A 14,896-nucleotide genomic window follows, 5' to 3' on the forward strand; every position below is an offset into this window, starting at 1 on the left:
TTTACTATCATCGCAGCAACGCGCTGTTACGATCCCAGTATACCGGACGAAGAATGCAATTAAAGTCTTATCTATAAACAGATTAAACGTGACGAGCATACGTTAAGTTAGTTTATGGTTTATGGCCTTTGGTATGCTCATGCCGTCAAGCGTCTTGAAAATGTTTGACGATCTCTTCACGGAACAACGCGTTAATACGAAATTATTTGCGTATCCATGAGCCAAGCGATCGGCATGCTACGAAGGCAATCGCCTACAAACAAGCGAAGAGATTCGAGAAAGGAAGACGCGCAGGACGATGGTTAAGGACTGGTTAATATCCTACCTGGAATACCAATGAAAACATTCAACGTATCCATGAACTTGTGCCATGAAATTTTGTCTGCGTGTCAAGTTGCATCCAGTGTGAGGTCATCAGCGAGACGCTGTTGCATCTGGATGGATCGTATTTCACAGTATACCTCTGCTTCTTTCGTTAAAAGCTTATATACGCGTCTAACGTGTTACGACGTATACGTCGACGCTTAAGTCTCGCGATGCATCTTCGAATGAACGTAGTTGGATATCGGCGAAGGACACTCGTATCGATGCGGCAATTGGATCTGCTGATCAAGATTCGATCGACATGCAGGTTTCAACGTGAAGAGGGTGTCATTGATGCCAAATATAATGCACTGAATAACGTGTCGTCAGAATATCAAGAAACTTGTAAGGAAGTCGATCTACGCTGCGAATGCCTTCAAAAAAGAAGATTACGTTCCGCGATCGCGAATGGCACGTCGATTAACTCGGTGGAAATGTAATAATATTTCTTGTTGCTCAACGACTACGAGAATAGGTCGAGTCCGGGCAATGCTCGAAGGCGAAGAAATCTACGTCGCCTCATTCTTTATCGATCCTATACAACGCGACGAGAAGCAATTAATGCAATCGTGGTAATTAACTGTCCACGATTAAAATTAAAAATCTCGCATCGATCGAGGAGAGGTGTTTCCGGCCAAGATATTTTGAAAATTATCTCAAGTTTACGATAGCTACTTACAAAGAGCATCTGCTATTTTTACGTATTAATCGTATAAATCCATCGCAGCGAACGAAGTTAATTCTTCTTTCGAGAATTCATGTTTTCAGAAGTTTTCTCATCAAGGGGAATAAATCTTTTTGAAAAAGAAGACATACGTCGCTTCATAGCACTCATCTATTCTCAAAAAGCATTACTTTATAAGAATGAGCTCTTTCGAAGAACATTTTCTTTTCCGGGAATATGTGCTCTCCCTAAGAAGTCCTTTTCTAATAAGAAGAAAGCTGTCCTCTTTTTTTCACTGAAATAATCGGAGTCAAAACTCGAGTTTGATTGTATCAAATGGATCGTACGACACTCGGACAACAAAACGGTACATCATATTTGGCAACTTTCCTTTGCTATCGTGGATCGAGCTTGAGAGATTCCTAGCTGTGCTTTTTTCATTTAAATAATCGGAGTCAAAGCTGGAGTTCAATCGTATTGAATCGATCACACGACCCTCGAACTACAAAACAATTGATATATTTCAATATAAGCGATAGATATATTTCATATTTGGCTATGTTTCTTCGCGACCGTAGATCGAGCTCGAGAGATTCCTCAGTGTACACGCGATTTAAAAAGTTTCCATTGGACATTGATCGACCGAGCTTTCCACTCTTAGTTTTTCGACTCGCAGGGTCAAAATTATCGCGCGGTTATATACATAAATGGTCCTCTCGGAGAGGCGTGGAGAAAGCGAGGCAGAAGCTGCAATTACGGCAAATGTTGTTTTCGTGTTCCTATCGCCGGCTAAAACGTTGCTTAATGCGTTTTTACAACGGGCGAGAAAAAGTCGAGCAATCTGTATCTCGGAATGATCATGGGCGCGGATCTGCCGGCGATGTCTCTGCGTAAAACCACGTCCATTTTTGTTTGTCGTCGACGTTCTATCGGCTACATTAAGAGTACGCGTTCATTCTTGCGCCTCCTTTCATTCCCGCCGCGGATATAGTTAATGCTCGCGATTCATCAACGCTTGGTCGAGTAAAAAACACTCGCTTTCGTGGATAATCTGTTACAAGCGTCTCCCGGCCATTTTCGTCCTCTTACGCTGCCTCATCCGGATAAAAGAGAATCTCCTCCGTGTTAATACGCCGCAAATTATTTTTCCGGTTAATGTTCCCCAAGCAATTACGTCTCTAATTATTTTCTCTCAGAATCTGCAGTTCTTCCAACTTTAATACCGATTTTACATGTACTAAGCAAAGTTTACTATTTTATTAAATTCCTTAAAAATCGCAACAAACCTTCCGAGCGATCGATGTTATATGTCGATACGTTGTATATCGATAGCGGTTTCGTTCCTACAGAATGATACCGCATGAAGTATGCAAAACGCGAATTTGCGTCTCCAGCCGGTCAAGTGTTTAGCATTGTATAACCCAGAGAACTGAAAGTTGGTGGACAGGTATGAAGACATGAAAATTTCCAGCTGCCCCACGAGGTAGCCAAACACAGGAGCAATATCGTGGGCCTTGGTCGACAGAAAGGACAATGTGCAAAGGCATTATAGAGTTGCCCGGTGGGCAGAGATGTTCGCGAAACTGCTATTTTGCATCGTCAAACTGCACCGTTTACTTCGATTTAACCGGGTCTCGCACAGCACGCGAAATAACACGTTTCTCGGTCCGAACGAAAGACGAAAGTGTAGTTTGCAAATTTCATCCCGCCTCTGTTAACCGTGCAGCGCAATCAGGTTCGTGAAAGCCAGCTTAACTCTCTCTCTCTCTCTCTCTCTGTTCCTCTCTCTGGAGGGTAAGCGTGGCGGAAACTGCGAGTAGCAGTCGAGTTTTATAATTAAGAATGCGGTTTGCCGTCGTATTTGTACGAGTTTCCCGGCCCTTTCTGGCTATCGCAGATATTGCGGTGGCCATCTTCGTCGCTGCACAGCGCTGAATTTTAATTTACGAGCGGGATGACCGCGTCGTTAGGTAACTTCCATTCGCGTTCCTCGCACTCTCGCGAAACGACTTAACGTCTTATTTCGTTTCTTGTTAAGCTATGTAAGCTGGCTCGTGGAAATATCTGAACACGTGTCGTAGCAAGTTTTCACGTGCGCGTTGCGCTAGAAACGTTTAACCGCCGCGTGTACGAACAGAAAGATCCTCCTCCCTCTTCCTTTGACCCGGGTTTACGACAAATCACAAGGCACGCGCTCTTGGTACGGTCAATCAGTGGCGTGCAACGAACGTTTCTCAAAACGGAACAATCGCGCCTGGCACAATTGCGATCGTAGTCCGTGGCACGCGATTTTTTCCCGCTGAAAAAGAACCAAGCGCGAGTGAAATAATTGGATTTGCCTTTCACTCACCCTGGAACTCCTTCCTGGCCGCGCTGACGGAAGTGACGATGTTGGCCACGTGTCCGAGCACCGTGGCGAACAGCAGCAGACCAAACAGCAGCTGAGCTATCACGAACAAATACTCGCCCTTGCTCCTCGGCCTGCAAAACGAAACGGAAAAGCGTGATTCGACGACGCCGTGCGTATTTCCTTTCGTCTTCCAATTTTTCAAGGCCAAATGCCAAAGCTTTTCACGCGCAGCGCTTAAAATCGCCAAGTTTTATCGTTCGTTCGTCTTCCTACTGATTTTACAGACATTTTCGCTCTTAAGCGGTTGTATTTCGAGCTAGTTGAACATCGACGATCGAAGGAGATCAGCATAAACGTAGAAACGATCCGGCTTTCGCGAGCAACAAACGAGCAGAGAAGCTTTCGAAACGGTGTAACAAAACGGACAGGAATATTTCAATGCGTCTCTTCTTTTTGTGTCTTTCGCTTTTTCTTTTCGTTGGCTGCACGTACACGCGACATCGTCACCTCGAAGATGCTTCGCACGCTTACCGCGGTTATATTCCATTCCAACCTAAATCTCTAAGATACATAACTTTTACGTCTTTAAGCTTTACCTAGCTTCTTCTATTCTCCTATCACGGTATGCGATATTTTGGTCCTTCAAACGTGTTTCTAAATAATCTGCTGTGAGAATTCCTCGCTCGCAAAAAGGACCAAGAATGCTTATTTTATAACATTCGAGATTCCAGCAAAACTCGTGATTCTCCCGCGGAAGGCAGCGTAGACGGCAATACAGTGCGCTGAAATAGGGAAAAATCGAATTACCTGCAACGTTAGACGCTCTAGAATGTACTGCGAGAATTTCTCGCTCTCAAGGAGGACCAGAAATGGCCATTTTTGAACATCCTGCTTTTTCTCCTACTTTATAACATCCGGGATTCAAGCAAAGCTCTTGATTCTCTCGCGGAAGGAAGCGTGGACGGAAATACAGTGCGACGAAACAGCGAGAGGAAAATCGAATTACCTGGGCAGGTCACCGATGGTGGTGAGGGCCAGCGTGCACCAGTAGTAGCTCTGCAAATATTTCTTCACCACGTCCGCGGTCTCCGAGTCGCTGAATACCCAGTTCTTACTGCCGAAGCCGTTGTTCTTATCGATAATGTGATAGAGGCACCCGTTCCAGTGAAAGATCACCAGTAAATAATGTATCAAGGATGTGGAGCGGAATAAATTCGGATAGTTGGTGTGTCGCTCGGTTCTGTCCATGAACGCCCAGAACCTGTGTGTGACAATGCAACAAAGAAGATTGCGTGAGATTCCAACATGCTCGTCACGGTGTTTTCCTTCATCGATCGAATGGAAAGCTCGAGCAAGGGGTTTAGATCAGCTTTGGCATATTTCGAGAGACAACAGATAGATTCTATGTTCGCGCTGTACCGTGAGTTTCAGACGCGTAATTGGAGCATAATTTATTCCAAGCAACGATCGAGTAGCTATTGTTTCGTTAATTGTTCGTCCGATATTTAGAGCATAATTTTGTTACGTTCTTGCCATTCATAGAGCGCGACATTGTTTACGCAGAATTTCGAGTTTAATATGGACAGACTTGTAAAATTCGCGAGAGAGTCAGCTCGAGCGAAGGATCCAAAAATAATCTGCCCTCGCAAGTGCCCCGTAAGAAAGTTTGAGCATTCGATTGTTTTGCGCTATCCTGGGAAACTTTCTAAAGCAAAAAGACGAGGAGAGGAAAGTAGGTGATAAACGGAACGTGGTCAATGCGCGAGCATAGTTGGCCAACCTTTATTCGGTATATGGAAGTTTTAAGCAAAACTTCCACCGTTTCTCACTCAATGATACTTTTCTAACGTGGAAACGCGTCTCAAGTTTCATCGAAATACACAGATATTATTCTATCGCGCGACTTCTCGTTCCAATTTCGTGTCAGATATCTTACTCGATCGTTACGATTCTCTAGCGACTGTTAAAATTAAAGCGCGATTGCAACATAAAAGTTGACCGATATAAATAAATACAACTCGATTGAACGCACTGATTAAATATAAATTCACACTCACCGGTATATTTTCACGAGCCTAAAACCTCGAAGTATACTGTTGAATCCTATAGATAAGTATAAAAAGTCGAGGGGCAGCAGGCACAGGATGTCCATGTAAAACGTGGTGCTGTTTGTATAGTGATTTCGCAGCTTCGTCGCGTCCGTTTGCAAGACACCGTCCTCTAAGTACCCGGTTCGAATGTGAAACACTATGTCCAGCACGTATAAAAAATCGGAAAAGTAGTCCAAGCAGAACCACACCCAGCGCGTTTCGCCTAAATAACATAAAATCACATTACCATTTTAGATACGTAAGCATTTCTAAACGATACAATTCTTACGCGCTATTAAAGATATCGATAATATTTTTGTCTTGTCAGTTCGACTCAATCGATTCAATGAATTATACTTCGCATTAATAGCAAGATGTTAAAGCATATTGTCATATAAGCAATTCCAAGTTAAACTCTTTAAACAATTCGAGACTAGCGTTGCATAATCCTATAAGTCTATAAATGAGAGCTTTTTAAGCTTTTAAGCTTCTACGAATCCACCATTTTTTTGTACGAAGCTTTGCACTAAGTCAAGCATTTACTTGGAGGCGAGCAATGGCACGTTACGTTTTCTTTCTTTCTTTCTTTCTTTCTTCGGCTCTGGCAAATCGCTAAGAATCATTTCTTAAGGAGATAAGCAAGAAAATCAAAGTAATTTCGATTCTAGAAACTCAAATTGTCTCGATAATAAAATATCTTTAATAAAAATAGCTTTACATACATATATCTGATAGGATCATCTTCGGTAAGTCGAGTTATTTTCTTATTTTTCTACTCTCCATTTCCCGATAAAGGAGCAAACCTTTCTTCGTTAAAATCACACTGTTACGTGTAACATGGAATTGTATTGTCGATTTAAACAAATATTAAAATCTCCCTAGATGTACTACACGACTAATAAAATTGAATTCGATGCTTGGGCGCATCTCCGCCCGCACTGAACGCATATTTACAGACGTACGGTATAATAAGCTGACCAGTTTCTTAAATTGCGAAAATTGTCAAGAAAAACGTCTACGTTTAACTACATTCACCTTCTTCGAAGCTGCCCTTCGTCTAAAGGGCTGATTAGTCAATTAGAATTGATCCTCCAAAAGGGTGACAAAAGGTACGATAAAAATATAATTAATACTTTGTGAATCGCTGTAAACTTGAAACGTTTGCATGGAATTTATCGAGTCGCGGAGCAAAAGACTAACCGTTTATCTCTTGGAAGGCGACCCTGTAGATGATGACCCAGAAGTTGTAGAGAAAGGCAAGGGAGACCACCATCGACCAGTAATAACAGAGACGTCCCGCGGGATCGAAGATGAAGGACCAATTAGGGGCACCCGTACGAAAACCCTTTGTTCCTGCTTGTCCAGGGTAGCCTCTATTACCACGTTGTTGCTGCTGTTGCTGCGCCGTATACCTACTATGGAAAATTAACAACACAATGACTCGTGAAAAGATTATGCGACAAACGAGCAGCTTGGTACTTGGAAAATCGAGCAAGTCTGGCTTTCCGAAGAAACTCCGCGCGATAAAGTTTTATAATATTTTAATACGAGGACACTCGAAACCAGAGATACTCGAGTTTCGAAAGTTCGTAATCGCGCAACGATGCTTTTCTTTTTTTTTGATTTCGCAATCGGATTTCGTACTTTAACTTTTTCAGAATGATCTGCATGTCTGAATGCGCGGGACATTTTACAGGATTACAGTTGAAATATCCTTTATAATACTAGTCGTTTTTCGAACCAACTAGCTTAATATTTTCCTTTTTGCTAGAGGATTAAAAAATGCATCGAACTGTGCGAATAAATGTACAGTTTCGTTTTGCGAGAGAGACGAACGTTATCTTGGAATCTCCAACGCGCGTCCAACCTGGATACGAGTATTTTACGATTATATGTTTCTCTTCTTCTTCCATTTTTTAACGTTCTTTGATAGCGTTCTCAAGAGATACAAATATAATAAATAGAAGATATATTACGCGTTTTAAATTGGGCAGAAAGACCTGAAGATCTTAATATCATAGAAAATCGCCTGGGGAGGACTTAATAGGCTATTGTACGAAGCAGCATAATGGAAGCAATATAATGCTGTTTCCGAACTGAAAGAAGCGATTTTACAACGCCGAGGAAACTTGGATCAAAATTATATAACGAAGCTTTACAGAAGTTTGCCGAAAGATCTTATCGTTTCATTGGAGATAAATTTTAAACATATATATATATATATGTACATTCTTTGATAGAAAATTACTCTCAAGTTGCCATTTTATTGTGTCGTGCAATCCCTTTCTACTGGCATAGTTATACTAAAGCGAGCAAATAGCTTCTCTAGAAATTCGCACAATTCCACTATTTTATCCTACGACGCGGCGATATTATTTTTGAAAATCTGTGTGTGTGTGTTTACATGAATTTTATTCTCCTATATCGAAGAACAGATAAATAAAAGAAACCTGCAATTCGCTAGAATAAACCACGTATTCCCAACGTGGAAGAAAGAAAACGGGACTGTATCGTTTGTTCTGATAGGAAATCACCAGGTGGAAAACGTCGAGCAATTTATTATCGTGAAACGTGTATAAACCAGCCTGCGATGCATATTGGGAATTGCTTCAAAATTGATCACGCTGTAGAAAAATTATAAGAAATAAGCTTTCGATTCTTTCGCAAAAATACGTTGCTCCGTGTCCCTGTCCCTCAATGAATTTCTATTCGCATAAATCAAATATCGTTACAACACGTTACCCGGTTGCAAAGCCGTATCGCACGATATGACGATTCCCAGGTCCACGTTTTCGCGACAAAGTGACGCCGAGTTGCTGGTAGCTAACGTAATGGACAGCAGTGTACGCACGCTTTACAAGAAATGGTTGTTACAGTCAAATACTTTTCAAATAATCCATGCTACCAGGATTACCATTCGTTCCAGCTCACAGCCGGATTCGAACGTTTGTTTCATGCCACAACGCGTGCACTCGACGTTTTCACGTTGCACGAGCGTTTGTTGCTAGATATTTACCACTTCAGGTTACCATCGAACGCTAGATTTCCTGCCGTCAAACACACCATGCCTGAGTAACGACCGACAAAAATTACGCCGCCGGCTCACCACCCTACATTCGCCATTTCACGCCGCTGCGGATACATTCGTGTACTGCAGGCATTGGTCTGTGTCACGTGTTGCAGACAACAGGTCTGGCATACAATACACGAGCGCAGAACGAACTTGCCTTGGATACGACAACCAGACACCTAACTTTCCGTTTATCCGGCTGTGTCAAAGTGACTCGAGTCGCATAACTGTGCCTCGGAGCGCGTACATAGCTCAGACGAACGAGTGGCCCGTAAAAGTCACGCGGAAGCGTATCGACGGAAACGAGAGGGCGCGAAAAACGCAGCGCATAGGTAAGACAAACGTTTGATTCTATCGTAGGTACATAAATCGATGAGACTTTTGCCATGTTATCGAACGTATCCTTTACGATCTCTAATAATATTCTAATAATTTTCTAATAATTCTCACATTTATACTTCAAATTTTCTTCGTGGAAGTTACGTTGTAAATTTATGTTATCGTTGTACCACAAGTTCGAACCTTGGTGACAAAGAAAGCGTTTGTAGTTCTCGCAGCAGCCGATTCACTTTGATCCAAGTTAACTCGCTTCAAGCACAGCTTTTATTCTCCAAGCGCTCGGAGTACTCCTTGTTATCCTCCCGCTGAAGAACCGCATACGAGCCTGAGGATCCAGGTATCCGAACTTGAATCTGAGTACTAGAATATCCAGATTCGACCTTACTTTCGTGATTACCCAAAATGTACGTACGAGAAGCTTCTCTTCTACGCTCGAATTAATAGATTCGGGAGACCAACTTTGCTTAAATTTATAATATAATATAATATGATACCACCAGCAGCTTCTTGTCCGACTGGTTATTCGGGTACTCGGATATCAATCGAGCTGGCGTATCCGAGCGCTCGAAAAAGCTCGGGTACCCGCAGATCCTAGCGATGGTAAGAGACGGTGTCTCGAGCGAATACGACGCGATCGGATACTCACGTCTCGGTGCCGTTACAGCTGCTATTGCTGAGATGATTGACGGATGCTGGCGTGTGCAGGTGCGACTGGTCGCGCGAGGAAGTGAGCGCGACGGTGTATGGCAGCTTGAATCTGCCCCTCAGCTGGTCCCTCCTCTTCGGTTTGCGGCTTAGGTCGAACTCACTGGCGCCGCGATTCACGTAAGCCCCCTGAAGCGAGTCGCGGGACGAACTGAAATATCGCTGCGGTACCGAGTACACCTGTAACATGTTCGTAGGATTTTTGTTGTTATTATATTATTACTATTCACGAGTATACAAACCCTTTGGTACACAATTGCAGAGTCAGTGCTTGGTTTTAAAATAAACGGAGGGAAAATTTACAGTGGTAGAATGAAATATTATATTTAAAAAGAAAAGAATAAGAAATGGAGGGTATAACAACGAAAAGCATGGCGCAGTCGAATGGAAAATTCGATATCACGTCTTATAAAGTTCTTGCTGTCTATGCTCGCCCCGGGATTACTTTGCGTTGCAAACTTTTGCAAATTCGAATACGAACGTCGAGAGTTTCGAGGAGATCCTCGCAGAACAAATTCTGAACGTTAACGGAGTAGAAGACGCCACTTGAATTTTAATAAAATAAATGCCAGTCGACTGGACAATGATAAATGCGTTTTAGTTGTTCAGCTCATCTTCGTTAGGGCAAGAGTTTAAACTTAAAACGAATGTGGATATTGGAACTGGGAGATACGGTTCTGCGATTCGCTGTAAGGGTGAATCGATAACTAAATAAAGGGCGAAACTATAAGCTGAACGAAGTGTAATCTGAATTGTTCTCTATCGTTTACCTTCTTTTTATCATTTACTCGCTATATCAATTGTCCGAACGAAAGAATAACATGAACCGTAAACAAGTACTTTCAAGAGTATTTGTTTGAAGTATACTTCTTAAGCATATCGATGCCAAAATAGTCAAACGACAGAGTACCACGCTAAAAGTGTCTTCGATTCCCAAAATACGAATAGCAGGGTGTACGAATATCGAAAAGGTTAAATGCCACTTTGTTGGCTCCATGGAAGAAGCAACAGCGGTGGCTATTAGGCGAAGCCGACGTTAAGAACAGCAGATGGGAATCAAATGGATTTCTTGAGAGAAGGTCTAGAGTGGCCCTTCTAAGAAGTTGATACAGACAATTTATTCGATTAAAAACGAGCTTCCGTTGTGTGTCCTTCCGACCGGAAGGATTTATCCCTTTGTCATGCCAGTCTGCTTAAAATCTTCAGGAAGAGTTTCTTTTTTCTTCCTTTCTTTGTTCCCTTATCTTTTTACTGTTCTTCGTTTGGGAAATTGTTTTTTCTCCCAGTGATTACCCGGGCTCCGGTTTAGGCACTGCTTTTTCTGTAGCTTTCGCACGGACAATGGAGGTCGTCTTCGTTGACACAATGGCACTGCGAAGGAAATTAAGAGACAATACGGTGCCTGAAAAGAATGGGAAAGCACTGGAATGATACGGTCGGATGAAGGAAGCATCGAACGAAATGGTGCGACTAAAGGTTGATTCGAGGTTCGATGGATTTCTGACGAGTGTAATGAAAGTAGAATGTTCGAATAAGGGATGCAAATCAAGATTTGCAACAGGGGAGTGCTCTGTTTCCAGTTTGGTTAACATTCGTCTTCAATGACACGTAAGTTTGACTCGCTTCGATTCATATTTTTCCATCTTTTGTGTATTCCACGCTTTTCACGAATAAAATTGTTCGAAACGAGAAGACATCCGAGGAGGTACAAACACGAAGCAGAAGTAAGTCGACAAGATCACATTTTCTTCATAATGATAACGCGAAATTAAATCGAACAAATTGTTCCTGAAACTACGTTTCTATGATACAATTATCAAAGATACGTTTATTTATTGCTAAGTCTATTACTAGCGAAAATGAAGAAATATCGCGCGCTAAATAAACTCCATGCTTCGCTGACATTAGAACAGTTGTTCCCACGTCAAGTTGCAAATATACATGTGGTTTGAACGCAGCTGTGGTTGCACGTGTTTTCACGAGGCGGTACAATCTAGTCGCATGTGCATAAATGGCCCCCATAACGTCAAATAAATCGCGAATACCGCGTGTTGGGAACACTAACGGGAATGAAGCGTTTATTCGAGCAAATGTTCTTGTAATATTTTTTTCTTCGACGTGGCAATTCCTCGCTTCAATGGAAATTTAACAGGACGTTTGATTGATAATGTAATTTCTCTAGATCGCTAACAAAACGCGTGAAAGAACATTCCAAAGAGCAAAAATTCTCTCCAGAAGCTTCGCATCATGTATCTCTAGCCGCCGCTCAATTATACCGCTCGAATTTATTAAACTCACTCGATCGCACTGAAAAGCCACGCGATTATTGGATCGGTTCTAACTCGCGGAACACGTACCAGGATTAATCCCATCGTCGGACTTAATAACGCAATTAGTGTCAAGCCTACTATCGATGCAATCAGCGAAACACTCGCGGAATAGGCGAACCGACAAGGGAACATCGCCAACCTGCAAATTCAGAAAAGTTTGAAACTTAAGGCAATATATATATATATAGAGAGAGAGGCAATTTTTTTTTTGCTACCCAAATTCACTGTAAGGGGATGCAGTTAACCCCTGAACATTCGGTTGGTTTGCAATTTTGCGTCACGACTCGCTATGACACCGATAAGTTTTCTACCGAACGATAATTCTGATGGAAAAAAGTTACTTTCGTCTGATCTCCAAACCAAATATCGGTCGATCTGAAAATCTCGTAAAAAAGAGGATCACCAAAAAGAGGAAAATAAAAAGTACATATTGCTAGTACGAAAACGTGATTTCTGAGAGAGTGCGACTTTGTCCTCGGGTTTCTTATACGACAACAAATAATACAGATATTTAGACGATCCCATTTAGTTGTATGTCCACCCTGTATATCCTTTGCATAAGTTAGCCTAAAGTTTCGCGATCTTCTGAACTGGCAAACCGATTTGGGCATCTTGCCCCGTGACCGTCGAACGTCGTAGTACTGACCTGCTGTTGCTGATGATAATAATGATGAGTGGGCGTGTGGCGGCTCATGCATTTGCTGCTGACCAGTTCCAGGAGGCTCTGCCTGGAAGGTATAGCACCCCTGGAAACGTTGTCCGCGCTCTTCGTGTCCTCTTCCTTCTCTCTTCTGATCCCAGTCTTGCCATCCAGCATCCTCCCTTGTTTGTCCTCGCGGAGTTTCTCGCCACCGCAGCTCAAAGCGGAAGCGGAACCACCGCTGTACCGATCTCTTCCTCCGCCGCCACTCCCTGTGATTATGCCTGTAACAAAGGGAAATCGCTTGATTCTCGTCTCCTTCGTCCCCCTTCCTAGCCGCCGTCTTTCTTCTCTCTACCACTTTCTTTCCGTCTTATCGCTTCTTTCTCGCTTTTCTTTCGAAGAGCTCCGCTAACGAGCAAAAACGCGTCGAGGGCTGTCGATTAGAATCGACTGAGCGCGGCTATCGATCGCATATCGCGTACAAAGTGTCGTCAAACATCGTATAACTGTGCCGAGATCGATGTCGGGCATTGGATTTCCCGGTTTCACGGACAGGGTAATAATTAGCAGGGTTCAGGGAATGAAACACCACGACCGGTTTATAACTTCGTTGATGGAGGCCGAAGCCATGGGCCAGCGATCGTCAGTTTTCTATTATATTTTTCGAAGAACAGAAATATTCGATTCGTCGAGTGAAAATATTCCTTTTACCTCGTTTTCTTTCTTTTTTTTTTTTTTATTGGGTTGTTTATTTCGAGCTAGCTTCGGGCGTTAATTGGCGATCGAAAAAGTATTTTTCAAATATCCAGGTTAACAATTTTCTGTCTTTTCGTATTTGGGCGAAGCAATGAGAATTACCAATTTCAGTGAATCAGCAAAGTCGATAGAATCGGTAACAATTATCAAGAAACACGTTACACCATTTTACAAGTAAAAAGATACGCAAACGCGATCCGCTTTCTACTCGAAGTGTAAAGGTAATTGCACGATTTCAGAGACGTTCGGCTGAAACTATGTCGTGAGAATAAATTACAAGTTCTCGTGCGAATATCGCTACGTAGGGAACATGTATTTTGCCTGAGCAAGTTATCTACACGTGTCAGGGTATCAAGGTGCAATCGACAAGAAGATAAACGTAAAAGGGTACAATGATATTCGTTCGAAGGAATCGGCGTGGAACAAGCAAATACGCAAGAACTGTAACTGAACTAGATAAGGACTTACGGCGTATCCTCGTGTCGCTACCTGAAATAAAATTCAAAATATCGAGCGTGTTCGACACGAAAGAGAAAAGCCAACAACGCGGACCAGCGTTTCTGATAGTTGCGAGCTACGGAAACTCTAGAGACGCGTTATAAAGCCTTGGCGCAGTAGACGAGCAATTCGCGAGCACGACGATCGTTTCCCCTTGGGCCTGGTACTTCGGTTGACCTACAGCGCTACCTTGCTAACCTTCTACATAGTTATCAAAGTGGACAGGCTGTTCGGGATCCTACGGAAACCATCCAAGTCGCCTGCAGACGTGTCATCGCCTGTATCTCGAGATTGCTTATAAACTGGTACAGCGACGAGATTCCAATCATATTCTAACTAAATAGATTCGATACAGACTTGCACCGTACAAGCAACAGGCGATCTTGTTCGAGTCTGTAGCCCAATCTCCGAGAACAGATTTCGCTTTACGAAAGTATTTCAGAAAAAATTAAATCATCTTTCACGAACTACTTGTTACGCAAGTGTGTTAAAATTGTAGTGTAAAATTGGAGTTTCTTCGATTCAAATGTGAATTATCTGTCGTCACAAAGGATCGTTTCAAGTTAAATTTCTTGGATCTGTTGGCGACTAATGTTTTATTTGTGTATTTACTTCACGTACCTTTTTATGTACGTAACCGAGGTCGCGAATTGAAAAAGTCCAGGAAGCGGTGTTGGATATCTGTTTACATTAGACTGGGACAAACCTTATTTGAAATGAAGCTAAACAATAAAAGTTTCGGAGAATGAGTCATATTAACTGTTTCGCTATTTTTAGTATAGAAAATACTGGAGAAGAGGGGAGAACTAATTCTATTTTCTGCCAAGGTCAAATAATATTCCATTTTGATTAACTTTATCGAATAAAGTGACAAATAATTCGGAGCTCGGTATTAATTTCAACGTTGAATATTTTGTATTACGTACCGCTTGAGCCACAAGCAATACAGCTAAATTATTTTACCATCTTATGATATTTACTTCAATTGATTAAATTCAAGTAATATACAATGTATATCTGATATTATTTCTGGACGCATTTAATTAAATAAAAAATGCAAAGCTAAATAAAGAGACATTTAATTTACT

The 14,896-nt window shown here is 42.2% G+C and overlaps 1 protein-coding gene across 9 annotated transcripts in view; it reads right to left on the reverse strand.

The window, feature by feature from the left end:
* The window catches only part of LOC122577156 (cyclic nucleotide-gated cation channel alpha-3-like), a 214,025-nt gene that overhangs the window by 81,206 nt on the left and 117,923 nt on the right, over window positions 1-14,896 (reverse strand). For 8 of the 9 annotated variants that reach the window (XM_043748310.1, XM_043748315.1, XM_043748316.1 and 5 more), the window contains 6 exons: window positions 12,558-12,835; window positions 9,523-9,761; window positions 6,668-6,882; window positions 5,435-5,690; window positions 4,384-4,638; window positions 3,378-3,508 (listed from right to left, as the gene is read on the reverse strand). In XM_043748310.1, coding sequence (XP_043604245.1) covers window positions 3,378-3,508; window positions 4,384-4,638; window positions 5,435-5,690; window positions 6,668-6,882; window positions 9,523-9,761; window positions 12,558-12,835 — 1,374 coding nt within the window. The remainder of the gene's footprint in view (window positions 1-3,377; window positions 3,509-4,383; window positions 4,639-5,434; window positions 5,691-6,667; window positions 6,883-9,522; window positions 9,762-12,557; window positions 12,836-14,896) is intronic. The other variant, XM_043748311.1, reaches the window with a different exon arrangement.

Source organism: Bombus pyrosoma, linkage group LG17, assembly GCF_014825855.1.
Source record: "Bombus pyrosoma isolate SC7728 linkage group LG17, ASM1482585v1, whole genome shotgun sequence".
Classification (NCBI taxonomy): domain Eukaryota; kingdom Metazoa; phylum Arthropoda; class Insecta; order Hymenoptera; family Apidae; genus Bombus; species Bombus pyrosoma.